The sequence below is a fragment of the Psittacula echo genome, assembly GCF_963264785.1.
Source record: "Psittacula echo genome assembly, chromosome: 6".
NCBI classification, from domain to species: domain Eukaryota; kingdom Metazoa; phylum Chordata; class Aves; order Psittaciformes; family Psittacidae; genus Psittacula; species Psittacula echo.
The window spans coordinates 62,773,751-62,792,780 of NC_137743.1; the positions used below are offsets into that span (position 1 = coordinate 62,773,751).

Here is a 19,030-nt window from a genome sequence, read left to right on the forward strand (position 1 = left end):
TGGTTTACACTGTTACATTAATTTAAATATGGATTAACTCCATATAAATCTCAGGGCTATATGTTAGCCAAATGGATACAAGGCTGGAAGGGAGAGGATGGTTACTCTCCCCAGGTCACACAGCAGCACTGTTCAGCTTTCATTAGGTGTAAACAAAAGATAAAACATGACTCTAAGACAGCAAGAATCTAAACCAGAATTGAGCAAAACATACAGGGCTGTTACTTCTGGGGCACTGAAATTCTGAAGAAAACCAGCATATAACACCTACATAACACCTTGCTATTGCAGTCTTACTGTACAGAAAGGATAAAGAATAACATTCATAAAATCTTGCTTAATGCAGAGATGTTAGTTACACCGTGGTGAGGACTGAAACGGAATAGCACTGAGATTCCAGTTACAATTTTTTGGCCACTATGTTCAAAATGCTGGGTTTATGCACTAGCTAACAGACCTCTCTTGTTTTTCCCTGAAGTTTATCGGTGTAACCTATGCTTCCATACCCGTGTTTGTAAGTGCAAAGCTCTAAAAAATTCTACAATGCTGTTAAAAAGAAACAACAAAATCCAGGATCTGGGATACCAAATTCTGTGTGCATGCATTTTAAATCAATTTAGCTGCTCTTTACAAAATACATTTATAACATGTTGTGCATTTCCAGTGGCATTTTGAGAAATACAATTTTCCATTTACTGTGAGAGGTGCTGGTTTTCACCATGTTTCCAAAGAAAACAAACATTTTGAGTATAAGTCTGAAGACAGTCATGATACCTTGCCTTAGCAAGGAGCCTGCTTCCAAAGAAATCAAATCTTCACTTACTATTACGGTTTTGTTTTGTTCTCCCCCCCCACCAGTGAATTGGAATACATATATTATAATTTGATTATACCAAAACTTGCTCATATTAAAGTTGTACTGTGAAATGACTTCACCATAGTTAGACTCCACTGAATGTGATGAGCCAAGAACTTGTCAAATTCTGAATATAACATACATGGAATATGCCATCTATATATAATCACTAGGAGGATAATCTCTGAGCAGATTTTCGCTGGTAAATCTTTTTGCTACCAGAGCCCCAGGACTGGGAAAAACTGCCATATAAACTGACTACAAGGTGGTCACACATCAAAGCTCCTCCTCTCCCACCAGAAGAAACAAGCAAACATTGAACCAAAATTTCTTACCCTGATATTATTTCTGCAGGTGGAGAAATTTCAGCAGGGTGGAAAGCAGGAAGCGATCTGGTATCCACAATAAAGAATTGCACAGTTGGATTTTTAGCTCCTGCCTAAAAATAAAATTTTTCATTGTACTTTTGAAGACAGAATATTTTTTGTGAATAAGTGTATGAAACGATAGCCAAAGAAATTACTAGAGTGAGGTAGAACCAGCCAACTTCAAACATTTGAAAAGACAAGCTCCTAAATGCAGTTCTTAAGATCAGTACATAAATTATCCTTTGCGGGTTTTTTTTTCTTTTTTTCTATGGAAGTGTTAGTTATGCATCTCTAGATAAGAAAGACTACTACATTTAGAAACACTGGTAACTACATAGGGCTTGCTGTACCCAAAGCAGTTTTGGGCAATATTTCATCCCACATGCCACACACAGTACCTAATGGTGAATCAAATCCACTGCTAACAGATAGAAAACTTCTTCATGGAAGCCTTACATTAAGTGTTCACATAATAAATAGCTGCCTATATCACAATCAAAGCTGTGACTGCAGCACATATCCCATTATTTTTAATGTGGTATTACTGACAGTAATGTAACTGTGTCAAGAAGGGATTCTCTAGAATTTAACCAGTCAAGTCCTCATCATAACAGTTAAATAGCTGTAGTTGACCCCCCTACAGAAGTCAGCAATATTCCAAACACAAGGAGTTTTATAATAATCAAAGGTGCAATTTAAATTGGCAGCTCATTCCACACCTATGTCTGTTCACAGGCAGCATGCTCAGGGCAGAGCACCTGCAGTGGTCCACAAGCCCAGTGCCTCACTGTGAGCAACGGTGACCTCTCTGGAGGAGACTCCAAGGGTACAGGCGAAGGCCATGTGTTCCTGAAGTTTTGGGAAAGTTAGGAAGTGACGACCATGGCAGCTGCACAGAAAGCTGACCCTGGGCACAAAGAGGATCAGAGGGCAGTCTTTTACAATCAGCTGAAACATTTGAGGGATCAGTCGACTGTATCAGCTGTTCTGCCCCAGTTAATCAAAAGAATGAGACTATCTTCCTGAGCTGGCCAGACCAGTATGTGGGAGCACATACAGGTGCCTCAGCCCAACACAGACTATAAAACCCAAACGATGAACAAAAGGAACTGAAGAAAGTGATGGGCTTAAAATGGTTTCAACTCATGTAACTCCTTCCCAGCAAGTGGAACTCCCAGCACTGTGGCAGTAAGCGTGTTATGGAGACCCCCAATGAGAACCGTGTTTATGTCGTGATTCAGCAGTATAGTGCAATTGTTGTACTTTGTACTTGTATTGTGTCTTAAGCTGCACCTACTAAATCAAAATCCTATATAACTTCAAGAAACTTCACACAGGTAAATCTTGTATTAAACATGAAACCCTCCACCTATGAAGTACCTGAGAGAATCTGCCTGAAGCACATTGGACTCTCTCACACCATTTAGTCCAGTGCAAACTGTGTCACGAGCAGTGGGCACAAAATCATGTGGATAGGAAGGGAGAGGGAAGGAGCTGCACACACTAAAGACTTCCCTCTAACAGCTAAGACTGAAAGAGCTTTATGTCTAGACAAAGAAACTCCATCAGCAGATTCCTTTGCTTCACCCCAATATAGGAAGCATCCAACAACTGAAATGCTACATTGAAGCTGAGAAGTTTCCACTAGCAATACCACGCACAACCCTAACACCATGTACATCTGTCAAATGCTTTTTACCGATTTCAACTTCCTAAGACTTTTTTTCTCTCTCAACTTCTACTTACTACATCAAAATTGTCTGGTGAAACAACAAAACCTTAAATCATATTTTTTTTTCTTTTTTGCTTTCCCCTGGAGATAATAAAACACTTTAACATTGCCAGATGCTGTTGACTTCAGAAAGAGTAATCACAGCAAGCTGTTGAGGAGAGACAGACAATATTTTCATTAGCAGAAACTGATTAAATGAGACTACTCTCTTAATGAAACTGCAGAACAACCATGTTTAATAAATAACACAGACCTTGGGATATGGGATTCTAATGGTCTTTGGATACTGCAAGGTGTCCTCAGAATAAAAGGAATACTCTATAACAGGAACTTCTGAATCATTAAATGCTGCATATGCCACAAAATTGCCATTTGGAGACCACCACAGAGCAGAATGGGTGCCAAACATTTCCTCTGAAAGAGATGCAAATGCATTTAAGCAATAATTGATAAGTTGGCTCTTGTCCTAGGTACTGTTCTCATCATTTTTTAATAGGATTTTTTTAACTGAATCTCAGGTACCAAAGTAGAGATTGTTTGACAGCATTAGATCAATGCTTACAGGTCTATTATATGAAGCTAATTCACAAGCTGACTTACAATGATATACTGCAAGTTACGTGAACTCATTTCTGTTCTCAGATCCTCACACTAGCTAGGTATTAAGCTCAGATAAGGATGCCCGCTTCAGTTAAAATACAGACTAGATTATTTTGATTATCAGATTATTTTGAACTTTCCCATGATAACAACTTTTTTGAACTTAATTTTTAACTTTTTTTTGAACTTTTCAATTTTAAGAAATAACAGCTAAAATAATTACAATAAATAAAGTTTTATGCAAAGTAAAATATGCTTGACATAGTTACCTTCATAAACCCAGTCTGGTACGCCATTGAAAATTTTATTTTCTTCTCCATTTTCAGTGATTTGCACAGAGTCTGCTGTCGGTGAAGGTTTTATATAAACATTATTTTTCCAAACATATGCCTGCAAAACATCATTGTGTTTACAATTATTATTGGAGTAAATCCTACGTCCTTCCTTTGCTTCATCTACTGGGAAATCTACATGAGATGACAAAGATTGTCTCTGAAAGCTGTGTTTCACTAAACATCACTGACGCGTAACAATCTTGAATTACTAATACAAATCATGTGTAGCAACCTAACTTCAAGCCTAGGAGCAAAAAACAATCAACTATGATAAATGACACGATTACCACATCAAGTTTTGAAAGTTTTTTTTTGCTACTCCTTTTCAGCTGAGGTACAAGCTTATTTTCCTTCATTAGGAGTTGTTTTTCACTCATTTGTCTTTCAAAGAAAACTATCAGTACTTTGGTAAACATTGCAAAGATAGTGCACTTCCTCACTGCCACTTAGAATCCTAGTTTTTGGCACTTGCCTGCCTCTCTCATCACCCCGATGTCATCCTCTCCAACAACTGCACAGTTTGGTTCCAGAGCTTTGCTCTGAGATGGAAAAAGCTCTTTTCAACATCCTTTGCTTATGTGGTTGGGCTCTATAATTCCTATACTAAAAGCAATAAGAATAAATGATCACCACATGCTCCTGTGACAGCTCTTTCATCAGATCCAATGCTCACCATAACCCTGCAAACACAGTGGCTGTCACCATCACCATGGACTGGGATGGACAGGAGGAAAATAAAAAGCAGAGTGGGAAAGAGTACAAGAGAGATTTTGATCTTCTAATCCCTGTTACATGCACCCATCAAGTAAAACTTCATTGATTGTGATGTCATTAAGAGAGAAAAATCACAGTGGATGAGTAAGGCAATTGTAATGCTGCTCCTCTGAAATGGATGAGCTACTGTCTGTAATTGTAAAAACACAAAGTTCCTGGGCATTTGTGCATTTCATAACTACTGGGGCCACTACTAATTTCAGGAATGCATTTCCATTAAAGAATGAAACAAAAAACACAGAGGGATTTTGGAGTCTTTCCAGCAACAGCAGTCAATTTGGAAACTAGTTCAGCTACTTTATCCAGCAGTAGGAAATTCCCAGAATCTCAAGGGTGCAGACAACGTGAGCTTCCATGTCAGTGTACAAAAATGGCTGTTTATATAAGTTCCACTTATCTTTACTAACCAGTTTGTGACCAACAGGTGACCAGGATATATATTGTGTATCATTAGGTAGTAGTCCATCATCTAAGATCAAACTGGAAAAACAAAATCAAAATGCAGCAAAGAGAAATCAGTGAAATGTCATTTAGTTGGAAAATATTGGTAAAACTATGTCTTGTGCAAAAATTACTGACCTGCTATTGAAATCATAGATGTGATATGAAGCTGTATAGGAATGCCTCCACAACTGCAAAGAAAAAAATAAAATTAATATTAAGAAAATAAATTTCACCAGATTAACATCCCTTACAATTTGAATTACCTCTGAAACCCTCCTCATGCTTTTGCTTAAGACAGACAGACCTCAATGAATGTAAAAAGGTAACAAATCCCTGCAAGGGTTTAAGAAAAGACTAAATAATTGCTACCCCCCTGGGGTCATCATTTAAATACTATGACAGAGACCATTGACTAAGGACAGAGATAGAGAGAACAGAGATACTGCAGATTTTTAGAAATCCTTGTAGCTACATGGCAGACTATTGCAGCTATGCACGGTTAATCCTTCTCCTTCTGCCTTACTGGTGCACTTGCTGTTTTCCATTTCATTTTCCATGCTGTTTTATTTAACTTGGCATCTTATTACTCAGTAGTCCTCACAAGTCCCAGCAATATTTCTGTAGCAGTTTCTCCAGCTCAAGAGTGATCTATTCCCATTCATATTGCCACAGAAATAAACCTTTTGTTTCAAAAACCTGCCTTTCAAAGTCCTATCACTCTGTAGGCACTCACAGAGAGAAAGATGATGATGATACTGCAGATGTTTAAATCTGCTCACTATGTGGGGCTGAAGAGATTTGATTTAGCCCATGGTGTTGACATGTTACAATAATGCTATACTTCTATGATGGTTCTGGAAGATTTGTATGAAGATATAAACCAATAACTTAGTACTACACAACCAGATGGCTATTACATAAGAAGTGTCTACATCCTCATGATTCATTTTGTTACTGTTTTCTTGCAGTAAAGATTAATAACTTCCAATCACACTATTATATAAAGGTTAAAAGATCTTGCTTCAGCATTAAAATAAAATTAACTCTTACGACTGCAACAGATAAAATAGCATAAAGCAATAAACCATGAGTAGAGGGAATGTCTAGGGTGGCTGGAAATATATAAAACATTTTGTGGCTACTAATGATGCAGTGAAAAGCCAGACAATTACTAACAATTTGGTAACTAACAAAAGGTAACTGGCTAAATATTACCTATCAAGGAAGCTAAAACTGAAAAAGTGATGGCTGAGTGCATGGATTCTGGCTGGCACAGTGAGAGGGACATTCTTGGACTGGAGAGCTAGAACATGTAGATAGAGCTCAGTGGCACAATGCTTGAGTATTTGTACACTGCGTAAGTAAGCACTGAGCTTTGTGTAAACAAAACAGGTAGCTGTCTATTAAAAAAGAAGACAAAGTTACTTGCTTCTCAGTGCACACACTGTAACGTCTCCATTAGTCTTCTGTAACTGTCCTCATGTGGCATGAAGAACTAGGTTTTCATGCCACCTGGCATAAAAGTAGGTTAACCTTTGTTGAATGGTTAACCACCATGCCTGGATGAGGCATTATGCTGGAGTTTTTTCATGTGCTTGCTGACAGTAGGGATCAAGGATACCCACGTCCATTCCAAGCATAAGAGGACAGTCTTCCCTTGTAAACACATGCTGCTTTTCATTCACCTCAGTTTTAAGTTCTTATGTCATAACATCACAGCATAATAAGCATACGTATATATAGCATACATGTACAACCGTGTGCCTACAATCATATTTAATCATCACTTCTCCTTACTCACAGAACTCCTTGGACAGTGATGCCCATCTACTCTTCTAGCCTGTCTTCTCAGATGAACCACCCAGCCTCACTCCCCTGGTGACATCCCTCCATCCACTTTTTACCCAGCTTATTTTCTTCAGTAATTATAACTCTTCTGCCAAGCTCACAGATAATACCAGTCTCTCTTCCCCCCTTCTGCCTGCTCAACTTCACTGTTCCTCTGCAGACATCCATCTCATTTATCCATTCCCTGTATTTCCCTTGTATTCTTTCAAGCCTCTCAGTTGTTCCCAAACCTTTACTTCTCAGTTTCATCCTCAGAAATGCCCTCATACCTTTGTAGAGCTGTACTGCAGAAGAGCAAACTTTTGGTCAGGTGACAATATAACTGTGGTTGCCTTGTATTTATCCTGTCAACAAAGGGCAAAAGGAACACATTAAGCATCGATCCCAAAGAAATGCACAGAACAAAATATTAAACTCAATATCTTTCCCAATGTCTGCATATATTACATGTAAGTCAACGTACTAATGTTGTATTCTCCAAGATTACTGAGGGTGTTCCAGTGTCAGCATTGATAAGCAGGATGTCCCCATTAGATGCTTTGTGAAGATACTGATTTCCTAGAAGAATAAGAAAGTTGCTTAGAAACAGTAAGTAAAATGCTGATCAGTTACTTCCCTCTTTCCCTTAAATTTTTTAGTGGGAAATAAAATTAAAAAATCTGGTCAATGCTGTGTTTCCCACTTTTGTAATGAAAGGATGCTTATAGTACAAGAATGTTCACAGAGCATAGTCCTGGGACTCACAGCCTCTGCTTACGGGCACCTCTTTTCCTTGGAGCACTAAGCATATTCAAAATGAAAAGCACCCTGTATCCTTCTGTTGCCTGATAGGCTGATGCACAGGAAGCTGACGTACTTCAGAAGAGAACATGCTTCCACAAAAACACATAGATGTAAGTATGCTCTTTTACTAGCATGGTTGACATTCAAGAATTGCTTATTCCAAGCTCAAGAGCAGAGCATCCCGACACGTAGGAAGTCAAGGAAGAGGGCCAGGAGACCTGCGTGGCTAAATAAGGAACTGCTGGGTATGCTCAAGTGGAAGAGGAGAGTTTATAGGTCATGGAAGGAGGGGCTGGCCACTCGGGAGGAATATAAGGCTGCTGCTAGAGGATGTAGGAAGGCAGCTAGGATGGCTAAGGCCTCCTTAGAATTAAATCTGGCCAGAGGGGTCAAGGACAACAGAAAGAGCTTTTTCAAATACATAGCTGATAAAACTAACACCAGAGGCAAGGTTGGTCCACTGGTGAATGGGATGGGTGCCCTGGTGACAGAGGATACTGAGATGGCAGAGTTATTGAATGCCTTCTTTGTCTCAGTCTACTCTGCCGGTGGCAGTCCTGAAGAGCCCTGTACTCCTGAGACCTCAGATGAAGTCAGGTCACTGGAGCAGTTTGCCTTAGTCGATGAGGAATGGGTTAGGGACCAGTTGAGCAATCTGGACATCCATAAATCCATGGGTCCAGATGGGATGCACCCGCGGGTGCTGAGGGAACTGGCGGAAGTCATTGCTAGACCACTCTCCATCATCTTTACCAAGTCTTGGGAAACGGGAGAGGTGCCTGAGGACTGGAGGAAAGCAAATGTCACTCCAGTCTTCAAAAAGGGCAAGAAGGAGGACCCGGGTAACTATAGACCGGTCAGCCTCACCTCCATCCCTGGGAAAGTGATGGAACACCTTATCCTTGATGCCATCTTAAGGCATGTCAAGGATAAGAGGGTTATGAGGGGCAGTCAACATGGCTTTACCAAGGGGAAGTCATGCTTGACCAACCTCATAGCCTTTTATGAGGAAATAACATTGTGGATGGATGATGGCAGAGCGGTGGATGTGGTCTACCTTGACTTCAGCAAAGCATTTGACACAGTCTCCCACAGCATCCTCATAGCTAAATTGAGGAAGTGTGGTCTGGATGATCAGGTAGTGAGATGGACTGCGAACTGGCTGAAGGACAGAAGCCAGAGAGTTGTAGTCTATGGGGCAGAGTCCAGTTGGAGGCCTGTATCTAGTGGAGTGCCTCAAGGGTCAGTACTGGGACCAGTATTATTTAATATATTCATCAATGATTTAGATGAGGGAATTGAGTGTACTATCAGCAAGTTTGCTGATGACACTAAGCTGGGAGGAGTGGCTGACACGCCAGAAGGCTGTGCTGCCATCCAGCGGGACCTGGACAGGCTGGAGAGTTGGGCAGGGAGTAACTTGATGAAATATAACAAGGGAAAGTGTAGAGTCCTGCATCTGGGCAGGAACAACCTCAGGTTCCAATATAGGTTGGGGAACGACCTGTTAGAGAGCAGTGTAGGGGAGAGGGACCTGAGGGTCCTAGTGGACGGCAGGATGACCATGAGCCAGCACTGTGCCCTTGTGGCCAAGAAGGCCAATGGCATCCTAGGGTGTATTAGAAGCGGGGTGGTCAGTAGGTCAAGAGAGGTCCTCCTTCCCCTCTATTCTGCCCTGGTGAGACCGCATCTGGAATATTGTGTCCAGTTCTGGGCCCCTCAGTTCAAGAAGGACAGGGACCTGCTGGAGAGAGTCCAGCGCAGGGCGACAAAGATGATTAAGGGAGTGGAGCATCTCCCTTATGAGGAAAGGCTGAGGGAGCTGGGTCTCTATAGTTTGGAGAAGAGGAGACTGAGGGGTGACCTTATTAGTGTCTATAAATATATAAAAAGGGGGAGTGTCATGAGGATGGAGCCAGGCTCTTCTCAATGGCAAACAATGATAAGACAAGGGGTAATGGGTATAAACTGGAACACAAGAGGTTCCACTTAAACTTGAGAAGAAACTTCTTCTCAGTGAGGGTGACAGAACACTGGAACAGGCTGCCCAGGGAGGTTGTGGAGTCTCCTTCTCTGGAGACATTCAAAACCCACCTGGACACATTCCTGTGTAACCTTATCTAGGTGTTCCTGCTCTGGCAGGGGGATTGGACTAGATGATCTTTTGAGGTCCCTTCCAATCTCTAACATACTGTGATACTGTGATACTGTGAAGAATATAGCTTGACATGAACACAAACGTCTAAGGGGAAAAAAAATATTAAAAATCACAAACCCTTGAAATATGCACCTTTCTGTAATGACACCATTAAATAACATACCTTATCTGTTCAGGATACGGTAGTCACCTCAGCATGAAGATATATGTTTACTGAAGGTAGTACATCTTCTAGATATTTATGCTGAATGTACAAATGAATTACCTGAAATCCACTGCAAATCATACATTCTGTAGTTATAGTCATTGTTCAAGTAATTATGCAGAGTGTAGGTTCTTCGTGAATCAGGCTCAGTGGTACTTTCTGAAAGAAAGAGACAGAAGAAATTTCGGTGTTGCTGCAACTTGTTCTACACACCCGCTTCTTAACCTGACTATTAAAATAAGTGGGTTTTTGTTGCTGGGTATTGATGTGTTTTAGCTAACCAGCCCGAAAGTACTAGCAGTGAGAAGGCACTAAAGCTTTACTACAAGATGAATTCAGCAAGCATAAAATAAAGAACCATCAGTGAGATCCCTCAACAAACTCTTGTGAAAATGAAAATACCTTTTTGACAGTGACAAAAATAAACAGACGACCTCTGGCCCTCATATCTCAGGAAACACATACTTGTACACCTCAAAAACTGAAAAGAAGAGATCTTAAGTGTCTTTCCCTTCTATGCTCACACTGAGAACTTTGCTACAGAGCCCTGATTGCTAATATTTGCATTAGACATCAATTGCAGAGTGGGTCATGCAAAGCAGAGATGTACATGCTCATGCTGGAGTGGTAGATGGACAAGGCTGTTGCCGTGGTTTAAACCCAGCCAGGCAGCTCGTTTACTCACTCCCCCCCCTTCTTCCCCCCACTCCCGGAGAGATGGGGAGGAGAATCAAAAGAATGTAGCTCCCACAGGTTGAGATAAGAACAGTCCAGTAACTAAGGTATAACACAAACCACTACTGCTGCCACCAATAATAATAATGAAAAAGGAAATCACAAGGGAAGAGAACACAACACCTCACCACGCGCTGACCAATAACTCACCCCCACCCCGCCGTGAACTAGCTCTTCTGGGTAACTCTCAGTTACCTCCTGGGCATGACGTGCTGTGGTATGGAATACCTCTTTGGCTAGTTTGGGTCGGGTGTCCTGTTTCTGCTTCTTCCCGGCTTCCCCTCCTCCCTGGCAGAGCATGAGGCTCAAAAAGTCCTTGGTCAGACTAAACATTCTGACCAGCAACTAAAACCATCGGTTTTATCAGCGCTGTTCCCAGGCCAAAAGTAAAAAACTCAGCGCTGCACCAGCTACTAAGAAGGAGAAAAAAAAATGACTGCTACTGCTGAACCCAGGACAGCTGTCCAGGTGAATGAAATGGGTCATCCACAAGTACATGTACAGACTTCAAAAGATACCCTAAAATTAAAGTAGCTGATGTATTTTATCACATATTCTGAAATACTGCTGTCCCTGCTCATGAACCTTTCAGTCGTGAATCATCTGCTTATCATTAAATTCAAACTTCAGAAATGTCTCAAGTAAAAAATCTGAGGAGCAGTAAAATTTTCAGGGAAGATCTAATTAAAAAAAATTTAAAAAAAAATTTAAAGTACAAACTCACAAACTCCTACTGATAAGCTTATGATGAAGTAACTAGTTAAATATATATCCCTCTTGATGTTCTTCACCAAGGTATCTTCTTAATGTTTACTGAAACATCACTATTTTGACTGCAAAATTAAAGCCAAGTTAACTGGGTTACTACGAAAAGATTAAGTGAAACTTTAAATCCAGTTAATGAGTTTGGCAATCAGCTCCAGCACACTGCAGTCAACTTCTATGAAGAATATTTCTTTCTTACTAGCTGCAGTGCACAAGCTATTCTTCCCAAAGTGTAATAATAATAATAAGTTTTGAGTCTTTGTGATTTTTTTTTTTTCCTCTGAAAACAAAGAGTACAATTTTTAAATTCAGGTGTGCAGTTCTCACCCTAGGACCACCTAGTTCTCTACCCAGGACATCTCCCCTGCCCTTTTTTAAATGGAAACCTAAAAACTACCCTCACGCAAGTCTGCACAGTGCAGAAGGGAAGCAATTTTTATTTCAACCAGCTAAACCATTCCTTTTTTGTTACTACCAGTATAAACCAAAAGACTTAGGGCAAAAACAACTGATAAAAACACTCAAGTACAGATGTGGTGACTGATTAACCAAGATAATAACCTGCCCCTATCAGTTCTAAGAGCCCCAGTCTTTCAGATACTTCTAAACAGATAACCTCTTCTTTCATTATGATAAGAAAGAAAACTGCTGCAAAGTCCTTGGGGATGCACACACAGAAAAGCATCTTACAGTAATGCTTACAGGTTCTTTCTCTGCAGGTTAAGTACATATGACAACTGGAACATAGCAGGAAGATACTTACAATAGCTTTTGCAGTTCTACTCTTATTTCCAAACAATAAACACATTGTACAGTACAGATTGTACAGCCATTGCTGCAATAGAAGAGCCATAACAAACAATTATTTTAGTCTAAGGTGCTCCACAAAGGTTTAAAGAATTGCTTGCTCAATTCGATCTGAAATTTGACTGTTTTAAAAATTTACTAGTTTAGATTTCATGCTCCTGAAATTTCTGTGAGAATATTAATTCCTCAGGTTAATTATTCTATATTAACTGAATACTTAATTTGACGGATTATGAACAAGTGTGCATTTGATATTCATGCACAGTTGTCTAGTTGGGAATATCACTTCTCTCCTTCTTAATTGAGTGTCATTTACAATTAGAGGGGCTTCTGAAAGCAACAAAATTCTCTCTTGGAAAAGGAGGAGCAATTTAAGACAGGTGGTTGATGAACAGGTTTAGGGATTTTTCCAAACTGAAGAATGTTTTCCCCCTTGGTGACATACATATTTTGCTGAGGTCTCATTACTAAAAATCAGGACACTATTAAGATTTGTTGGCTGTGTATAAAATTAAAATTTCATTTTCTGTCAACACCTTCCACATAGTAACTGAATATGAAAACATACGCCAAGTTGTAAGGGTATACTCATAAAAGTTCTAGTTGAAATCTTCTCTTCATTTGCAAGATAGGCCACTACCAGTATATTCTTGCTTAACCACATTATGCTACGCACTGAAGATATTCAGCATACATTGAATTCTGCATTTTGCTACTTCTTGTTCAGATTCCATTTGAAAAAAAGTGCCAAACAGGTTTATTTTGACAAAATAAAGTAGTTGTTGACACTCAAGAGCATTTTATTGGCTTTGAATATTGGATACAGGTCAATGTATGTTCATATTTTAGCAAAACAGCTTCTTTCAGTCTTAGGTTCCTCAGAGAGGCTGTGAAGGCTGAATTTTCCTGCTATTTTCACTATTCCAGATACAGACTTATTTTTCTAAATTCTAAATGAGTAGCTCCTCATCTCTACCCCAGCAGCACATACATATTTCCAATGTCATAATGATATACTGGAAATATTTAAATCCTAACACCCCTGTTAGAAAACCAAAACCTAAGTCCTTCTGGGAAGAAGGCTATTAGCCTTTTATGTAAATAGTACTCATTTAAGGTTGATAAACCATTTAGTTTCCATTGTGGATTTTTTTTTAAAATGTCACCCTTTCTCAAGGGAAAAATTGAGTTGGTTTCTGAAGGTGTAAAGCAAGCAAGAAGTTAACTATTGTGTAATGTTAATTATATGACATATCACCATACCAAAATCTAACGTCCTTGACAAATTACTTCTGGTATATGTATTGCTTAATCCCCAATATCAAGGCATATTTTACTAATTTCCATATGTAATTAAAAAAAAAAAAAGTAAGAAATTATATAACCAACTTAAAAGAGGGAGAAAAACTATAAACCCAGTAATAACAGAAGCTTTATTACATGGTCACTGCTACCAAGAAAGCCTGGATGAACCACAAGGAAAAGACAAGTACAAGCATGATGCACAGCAATAATAAGAAAGAAAGGAATAGAGAAATTATAAAAATCAGAAAAGGTGAACAAGTATCGCTGGTTTAAAGTGACAGCAAAACAAGACCAAGAATAATATGCTATATAAGAATGTAATTCAGGAGCAGCATGAGAGATGCAAGAAGGGAAACCCGATTGATTCAGTAGTTACTCAGAAAAGTAAGTGACATTTCAGACTATTTTTTACAAACCTTCCTTCTTCCCTGTTTCTCTTCCAATGTGTGTAAGAAAGCACTCAAATCCCCTCTCCCTTACACTCAAGCCCCCAGTTACTACCTAAGTGACAGCACAGAAATGGAATTCCAGCAAAGAAAGTAAGAATGACTCTCCCAAGGTTCACTTAACCCAGAATCCCATCTATACCCAGTAGTTGATACTGGACACCCAGAAGATACTCTAACTAACAGGTGAGTGCCATGACCCCTCCTGAGGCAGTTCACACAGATGTCACACTCTGGGGCTGCAAAGACTTCCCCAGGGGGAGGTAATCATTAACTTTGAAATCAATAGCTCTGGAATCCCTCTCAAATTTGCCCCCCCCCCATGCAAAGCAAGGAAATAAAAATAGCAGAAGTGTCCTACAGATAGCAATCCACTGCTGATATTTTTTTTTTTTATACTACATGACTCAACATTGGAAATAAGATACATATCAGAATTAAATGACAGTTACAGAACTCAAGGACACACTGCAGGAAAATATTTCCATTCTCTGCCTTTTCCTTCACTAACTAGAAGAGTAACACATCTACACATAACGTGAGGACTACAAGAAACCTGTAATGCAGAGCAAGGTACATGAATACATAGGGAAAAGAGAATAGTTAGAACAGTTAGATTCAAGCCAAAAGACTGTTTGGTCAGACAAATCTATGGCATACTCACAACAAGGCGATTTATCTGCTATATCCCAGATTCAACTTTGGGGAGAATTTCAGCCACAATTTTGATTAAAGTCCTTTGAAGCTAGCTGAATGGAATTAACTACTGCTCACTCTTCATGTAACAGTTCTCTTAAAGAAAAAAAAAGAAAAAAAAAAAAAAGGAAAGAAATCCAAACCCTAAAATCCCACACCAAGTCAAGATTCTTATTTAAACCTTAATTATTGAATCTAGAGCCAAAGAGATTCTACTTCAAAGACCAATTTATGATCCACAGGTTTAAATCCCCTTACAGATTTTCTAGCTTAAAACACCTTTAAACCTGCTGACTTACAGAAACCGGAATAATACAGGACCCCTCAATTCCCAAGAAAACTGTGACAGATCACAGCTGCCAGATTCATTCATCTTGTGGCATAAGTCTCCAAACACAAGGATTGTGCATCAACCAGAAGCCTCTCTCTATTTCAAACATACTGTTCAGTTGCAAGCAGAGTGTTGACATTGGCAAGAAATACTCCTCCACACCACCCAGTCACAAATTTGCTTAGTTCAAGACAGAATGCAGAAAGGGTAAGCCAGGGAAGCCTGTAGATATGACCATTCTCAACAGAACAATGACGAGAGCTAGCTAAAGACCTTCTTTTTCTTTTCAGTTATATATTAACACAGCTGTGAGGAAATATGCAACCTCACATGCCCGAGTCCTTGAAGCACGAAACCATCTCAGCACTCCCAACATTCTTCATCTGCAAATCCAGGATGACAACACGAACTTACTGGACTTCCACCAGTAACCCCTCTCTCTATGGTGGCTTTCTACCAGCCACTAGTAATACCCAACACGTCAATTAGGCATCAGACTTACAAAGTACCCTCAGACACCTTATGGTCATTAACTTCCCCAGCACCTGCTGTGCTTTTCCAACCTCTTCATATCACAGAAGCCCAAGCATTGTATCATCTAATTATGACAGTGATGATCCTTCTCATTTAGTGAATATCTCACCCTTGGAGAACTAGACCTGTGGATGCAGGAACCAGTTTTGTGATCAGATCACTGTAAAGGCCTCCCAGTATAAGGCAGGTGATGACTTGTTGACGGCTTGCTCATGGCAGCAGAATGATACTACATAGTGCACTGTTTTCTTCCTGCTCTCAGCATTAGCTACTCTTCCTCTCACCCTGGGCCTTCCTGCCCAGCTGGCTGGAATAAGAACTGCTGTTACACAAGAGATAAAGGTGTATGGCCATTGTATGTTTCGATCTGCTTTTGCATGGAAACTTACAGGAGAAAAAAAGAAAATACAGGAGATACATAAGTAAAGGGATAAATGGAATCAAGATCAGACAGAACACAGGTTTTTAGAAAATATTCATGCTTTAAGGGTAAACACTTGCTGTTGTAGTCACCTCTTGAATAGCTCCTCAAAGCATAACAATGCTTTCATCAACAGACTTTAAATACAACCCTCAAGGCTACTTTGAGATTCAACTATTTGATGCAACTAGCTCCCTGTGGTTATTAAATATAAAATAAGGTAGCACAATAAGCAGTAGGTATAAGCAAAAACATAGAATTTTCTACACAGTTCTGACTGAAGACCCTCAAGGTAGATAGTGAAGGGCTGCACCCAAAACTTTGCAAATTTAAGTCTACAGTATTTGTCCACACTAGATAGCTGCAAGAGAAGAAGCAGAAGTTCCATGTGTCAGGCCTAGAGCTCAGCCAACAAACCAGAACTCCTCTGGAGTGGCAAAATCTCACAACCTTTCATAGCACTGGAGTCCATCTATCAAACTAATTCTGCGTTGCATTACTCTAAGCTTACGAAACCTAAGTACACTGAGAAGCATGGCAAGGAGAAGAGCAGCAGGCCAAAAGTAAGAATCTCAACTCAAAGTTATCTGTGTATATCAACAGGCATTATTTTTACTCCCTGCACAATACTTGACTCATCAGGATGAAACAGACTTGACTGCAATTACAATGACATTTATCAGAGCAGACTTTGATTTCACACAGTCACATGAGCTACTCCTCCTCCCCAAAGCCCCCCAATTTTGCCACCTTTCATTCTGTACTCAGACCAGCACCTGTACTGACACAGGAGGCATCTTCAGCTGACACACACCCTGAGGGAGTTCATAAAAGCCATAGCATGGTGATAATTCTGCATGCCATCCAAAAGAAATCTTTCATTAAATTAAAATATATTTACTATATAACTCAATGACTGACTCTGAATTGCAGACACTTCTACAGCAAAAAGATTCCTATGCTACAACGTATGAAAGAAGAAAACCCATTTGATTTTTAATACGACAAACCAACTGGTATTAAGGCAGACAAGCACCAGCTCCAGCAGAGTTCAGGCCTGCAGTACTGAATTCTTTCACTAGGTGAAACACATGCACCTTCACCAGGCTGCACGCATACATTTGGTAAGTTATCAAGACCCTTCTCTTTCTCTCCCCACCTTATGAAATTATCTTCTATTACCTCCAAAATTTGCTTTTTTTGCTGTAAGCGAAAAAAGCTGGCCCAAAATAACAGAAAGGAGTCAGCATCTACTGATGCAAGTATTAGCCCAGAAGGTATGTAGAGGAACTTTCTATGCACATAAACAACTGCTGTGTCCATACCTGAACACCCTGCCAAGATTAAGATACACATCTTCACACTTCGGGTGCACCTCACAGATGGAAGACAACCAAAGGTCTAGTCTAGAAAACTTTGCTTCCATAAGTTTGCAGTACTCAATTCTACATATTGCAGCTGCTCAGCTGTTCACCATAACGACACAATAAGAGAGATTAACCTGCAGCTCCGTCCTGCCAGCTGAAAGCAATGCATTACTTAATGAGCAATGTTTCACATTAACATCTAGAGCTACAAGGATAACCTGTAAAGTATAAACTTATCAGAGTCCAATAGTGCATTTCAAATCTTTCCTACTTTTCTGACCTCTGGAACTGTGCTGTATATATAATTTCACTCAATAACGTTAACAAAAGTTGTGCAAACAAACCAAATTAGAGGGAATATAACCTTATCTCTTCAATACACCCTAGGAAATTGACTAACTGGGATTTTACTGCTGATTCTACAGCCTCCAGCTGCAATAATCAAGAAAAATACTGAAAACCTTAATGCTTAGAACTAGTATTTTCCCAACTTACACAGAAATCAAGTGACTTTTAACACCCCCACACCCCTCAGGTGATACACCTTCTTGACCAAGGACCTAGTTTCCCAGAACTCTGGAGCTCCAACTCCATCAGCCCCGTCGCCTGCTGCACAAACTTTCCGCAAAAGCCTCCACTGCATCGGTTGCAAATCCTCCGAGCCCGACAGAGCCCGGCCAGCCGCAGGGAGCGTCCCCCCACCCTCCCCGCCCCGGACTTACTGCCGGTGAGCAAAGCGAGGGGCACGGCTATGGCCGTGACGATGACGGCAAACCCCAGGATCCCCAGCAACCACTTCAGGAAGGTCTGCAAGGAGAAGTCCCATCAGACGGCAGCTGCGGCTGTGCAGGACCCCCCAGCGCCTCCCATCCGCTAACCCCCTGCCCTCTCTCACCCACCTGCATGGCGCGGAGAGAGACCGCGCACCCTTAAGTCTTTGTGCTTCTGCTGCTGCCCTCGCAGCTTTTCTTCGGGGGGGGGAGGGGGGGGCTGGGGACGGTAGCCACTGGCAGGAAGGAAGTACCGCCAGGAGCCGGGGGTTCATGCGAGATCTCGGCTTGCCTGCTGGCTTTGCAGCTTTGCGTGTTGTTGTGCGAGCTGCTTTTTCTTCTTCGGTTCAAACATTAGGAGCGCGGTGAGACGGCTGCACGATAGAAGGGAGGGACCTTTGACACTGAAAAGATTTCTGTAGGAAATCAGATAACGGCCACACAGAGATCCCAGAAGTGAAATGCCTTCGAACGCTAACGGCAAAGCTCCTAATGCTCCGGTAACACCAGCATTTCTGTAAAGTTTCTGCTCTTTGAACTTTCTCTGGCAAGCAAGTCATAGAAAGACTAATAAAATTGCAGGAAGGGCTGGTATTTATTTATTTGGCACTGGTTGTTGGCATACAAGAGAGGTGGATGTGTAAGTTTGCAAAATGGAATTTTAAATTAAGTCCAGAAAACGGAAGTGCAGGATAAAAGTTTAAAATCTAGCTCTGAAGATGACCCTGGTTTATCACATCAGCCAATTCC

General features: G+C 40.5%; 1 protein-coding gene across 1 annotated transcript in view; it reads right to left on the bottom strand.

Annotated features, from left to right (window-relative positions):
• LOC308223271 (dipeptidyl peptidase 4-like) overlaps positions 1-18,415 on the bottom strand; it is a gene marked incomplete at both ends in the record, with an annotated part of 41,711 nt that extends 23,296 nt beyond the window's left edge. Inside the window, 10 exons of the mRNA XM_080622026.1 lie at positions 1,192-1,295; positions 3,210-3,370; positions 3,826-3,946; positions 5,073-5,145; positions 5,245-5,297; positions 7,227-7,301; positions 7,421-7,515; positions 10,164-10,262; positions 18,233-18,317; positions 18,410-18,415. Of these exons, the coding sequence (XP_080478152.1) occupies positions 1,192-1,295; positions 3,210-3,370; positions 3,826-3,946; positions 5,073-5,145; positions 5,245-5,297; positions 7,227-7,301; positions 7,421-7,515; positions 10,164-10,262; positions 18,233-18,317; positions 18,410-18,415 (872 nt within the window). The remainder of the gene's footprint in view (positions 1-1,191; positions 1,296-3,209; positions 3,371-3,825; positions 3,947-5,072; positions 5,146-5,244; positions 5,298-7,226; positions 7,302-7,420; positions 7,516-10,163; positions 10,263-18,232; positions 18,318-18,409) is intronic.
• Between the last annotated feature and the right edge of the window lie 615 nt (positions 18,416-19,030).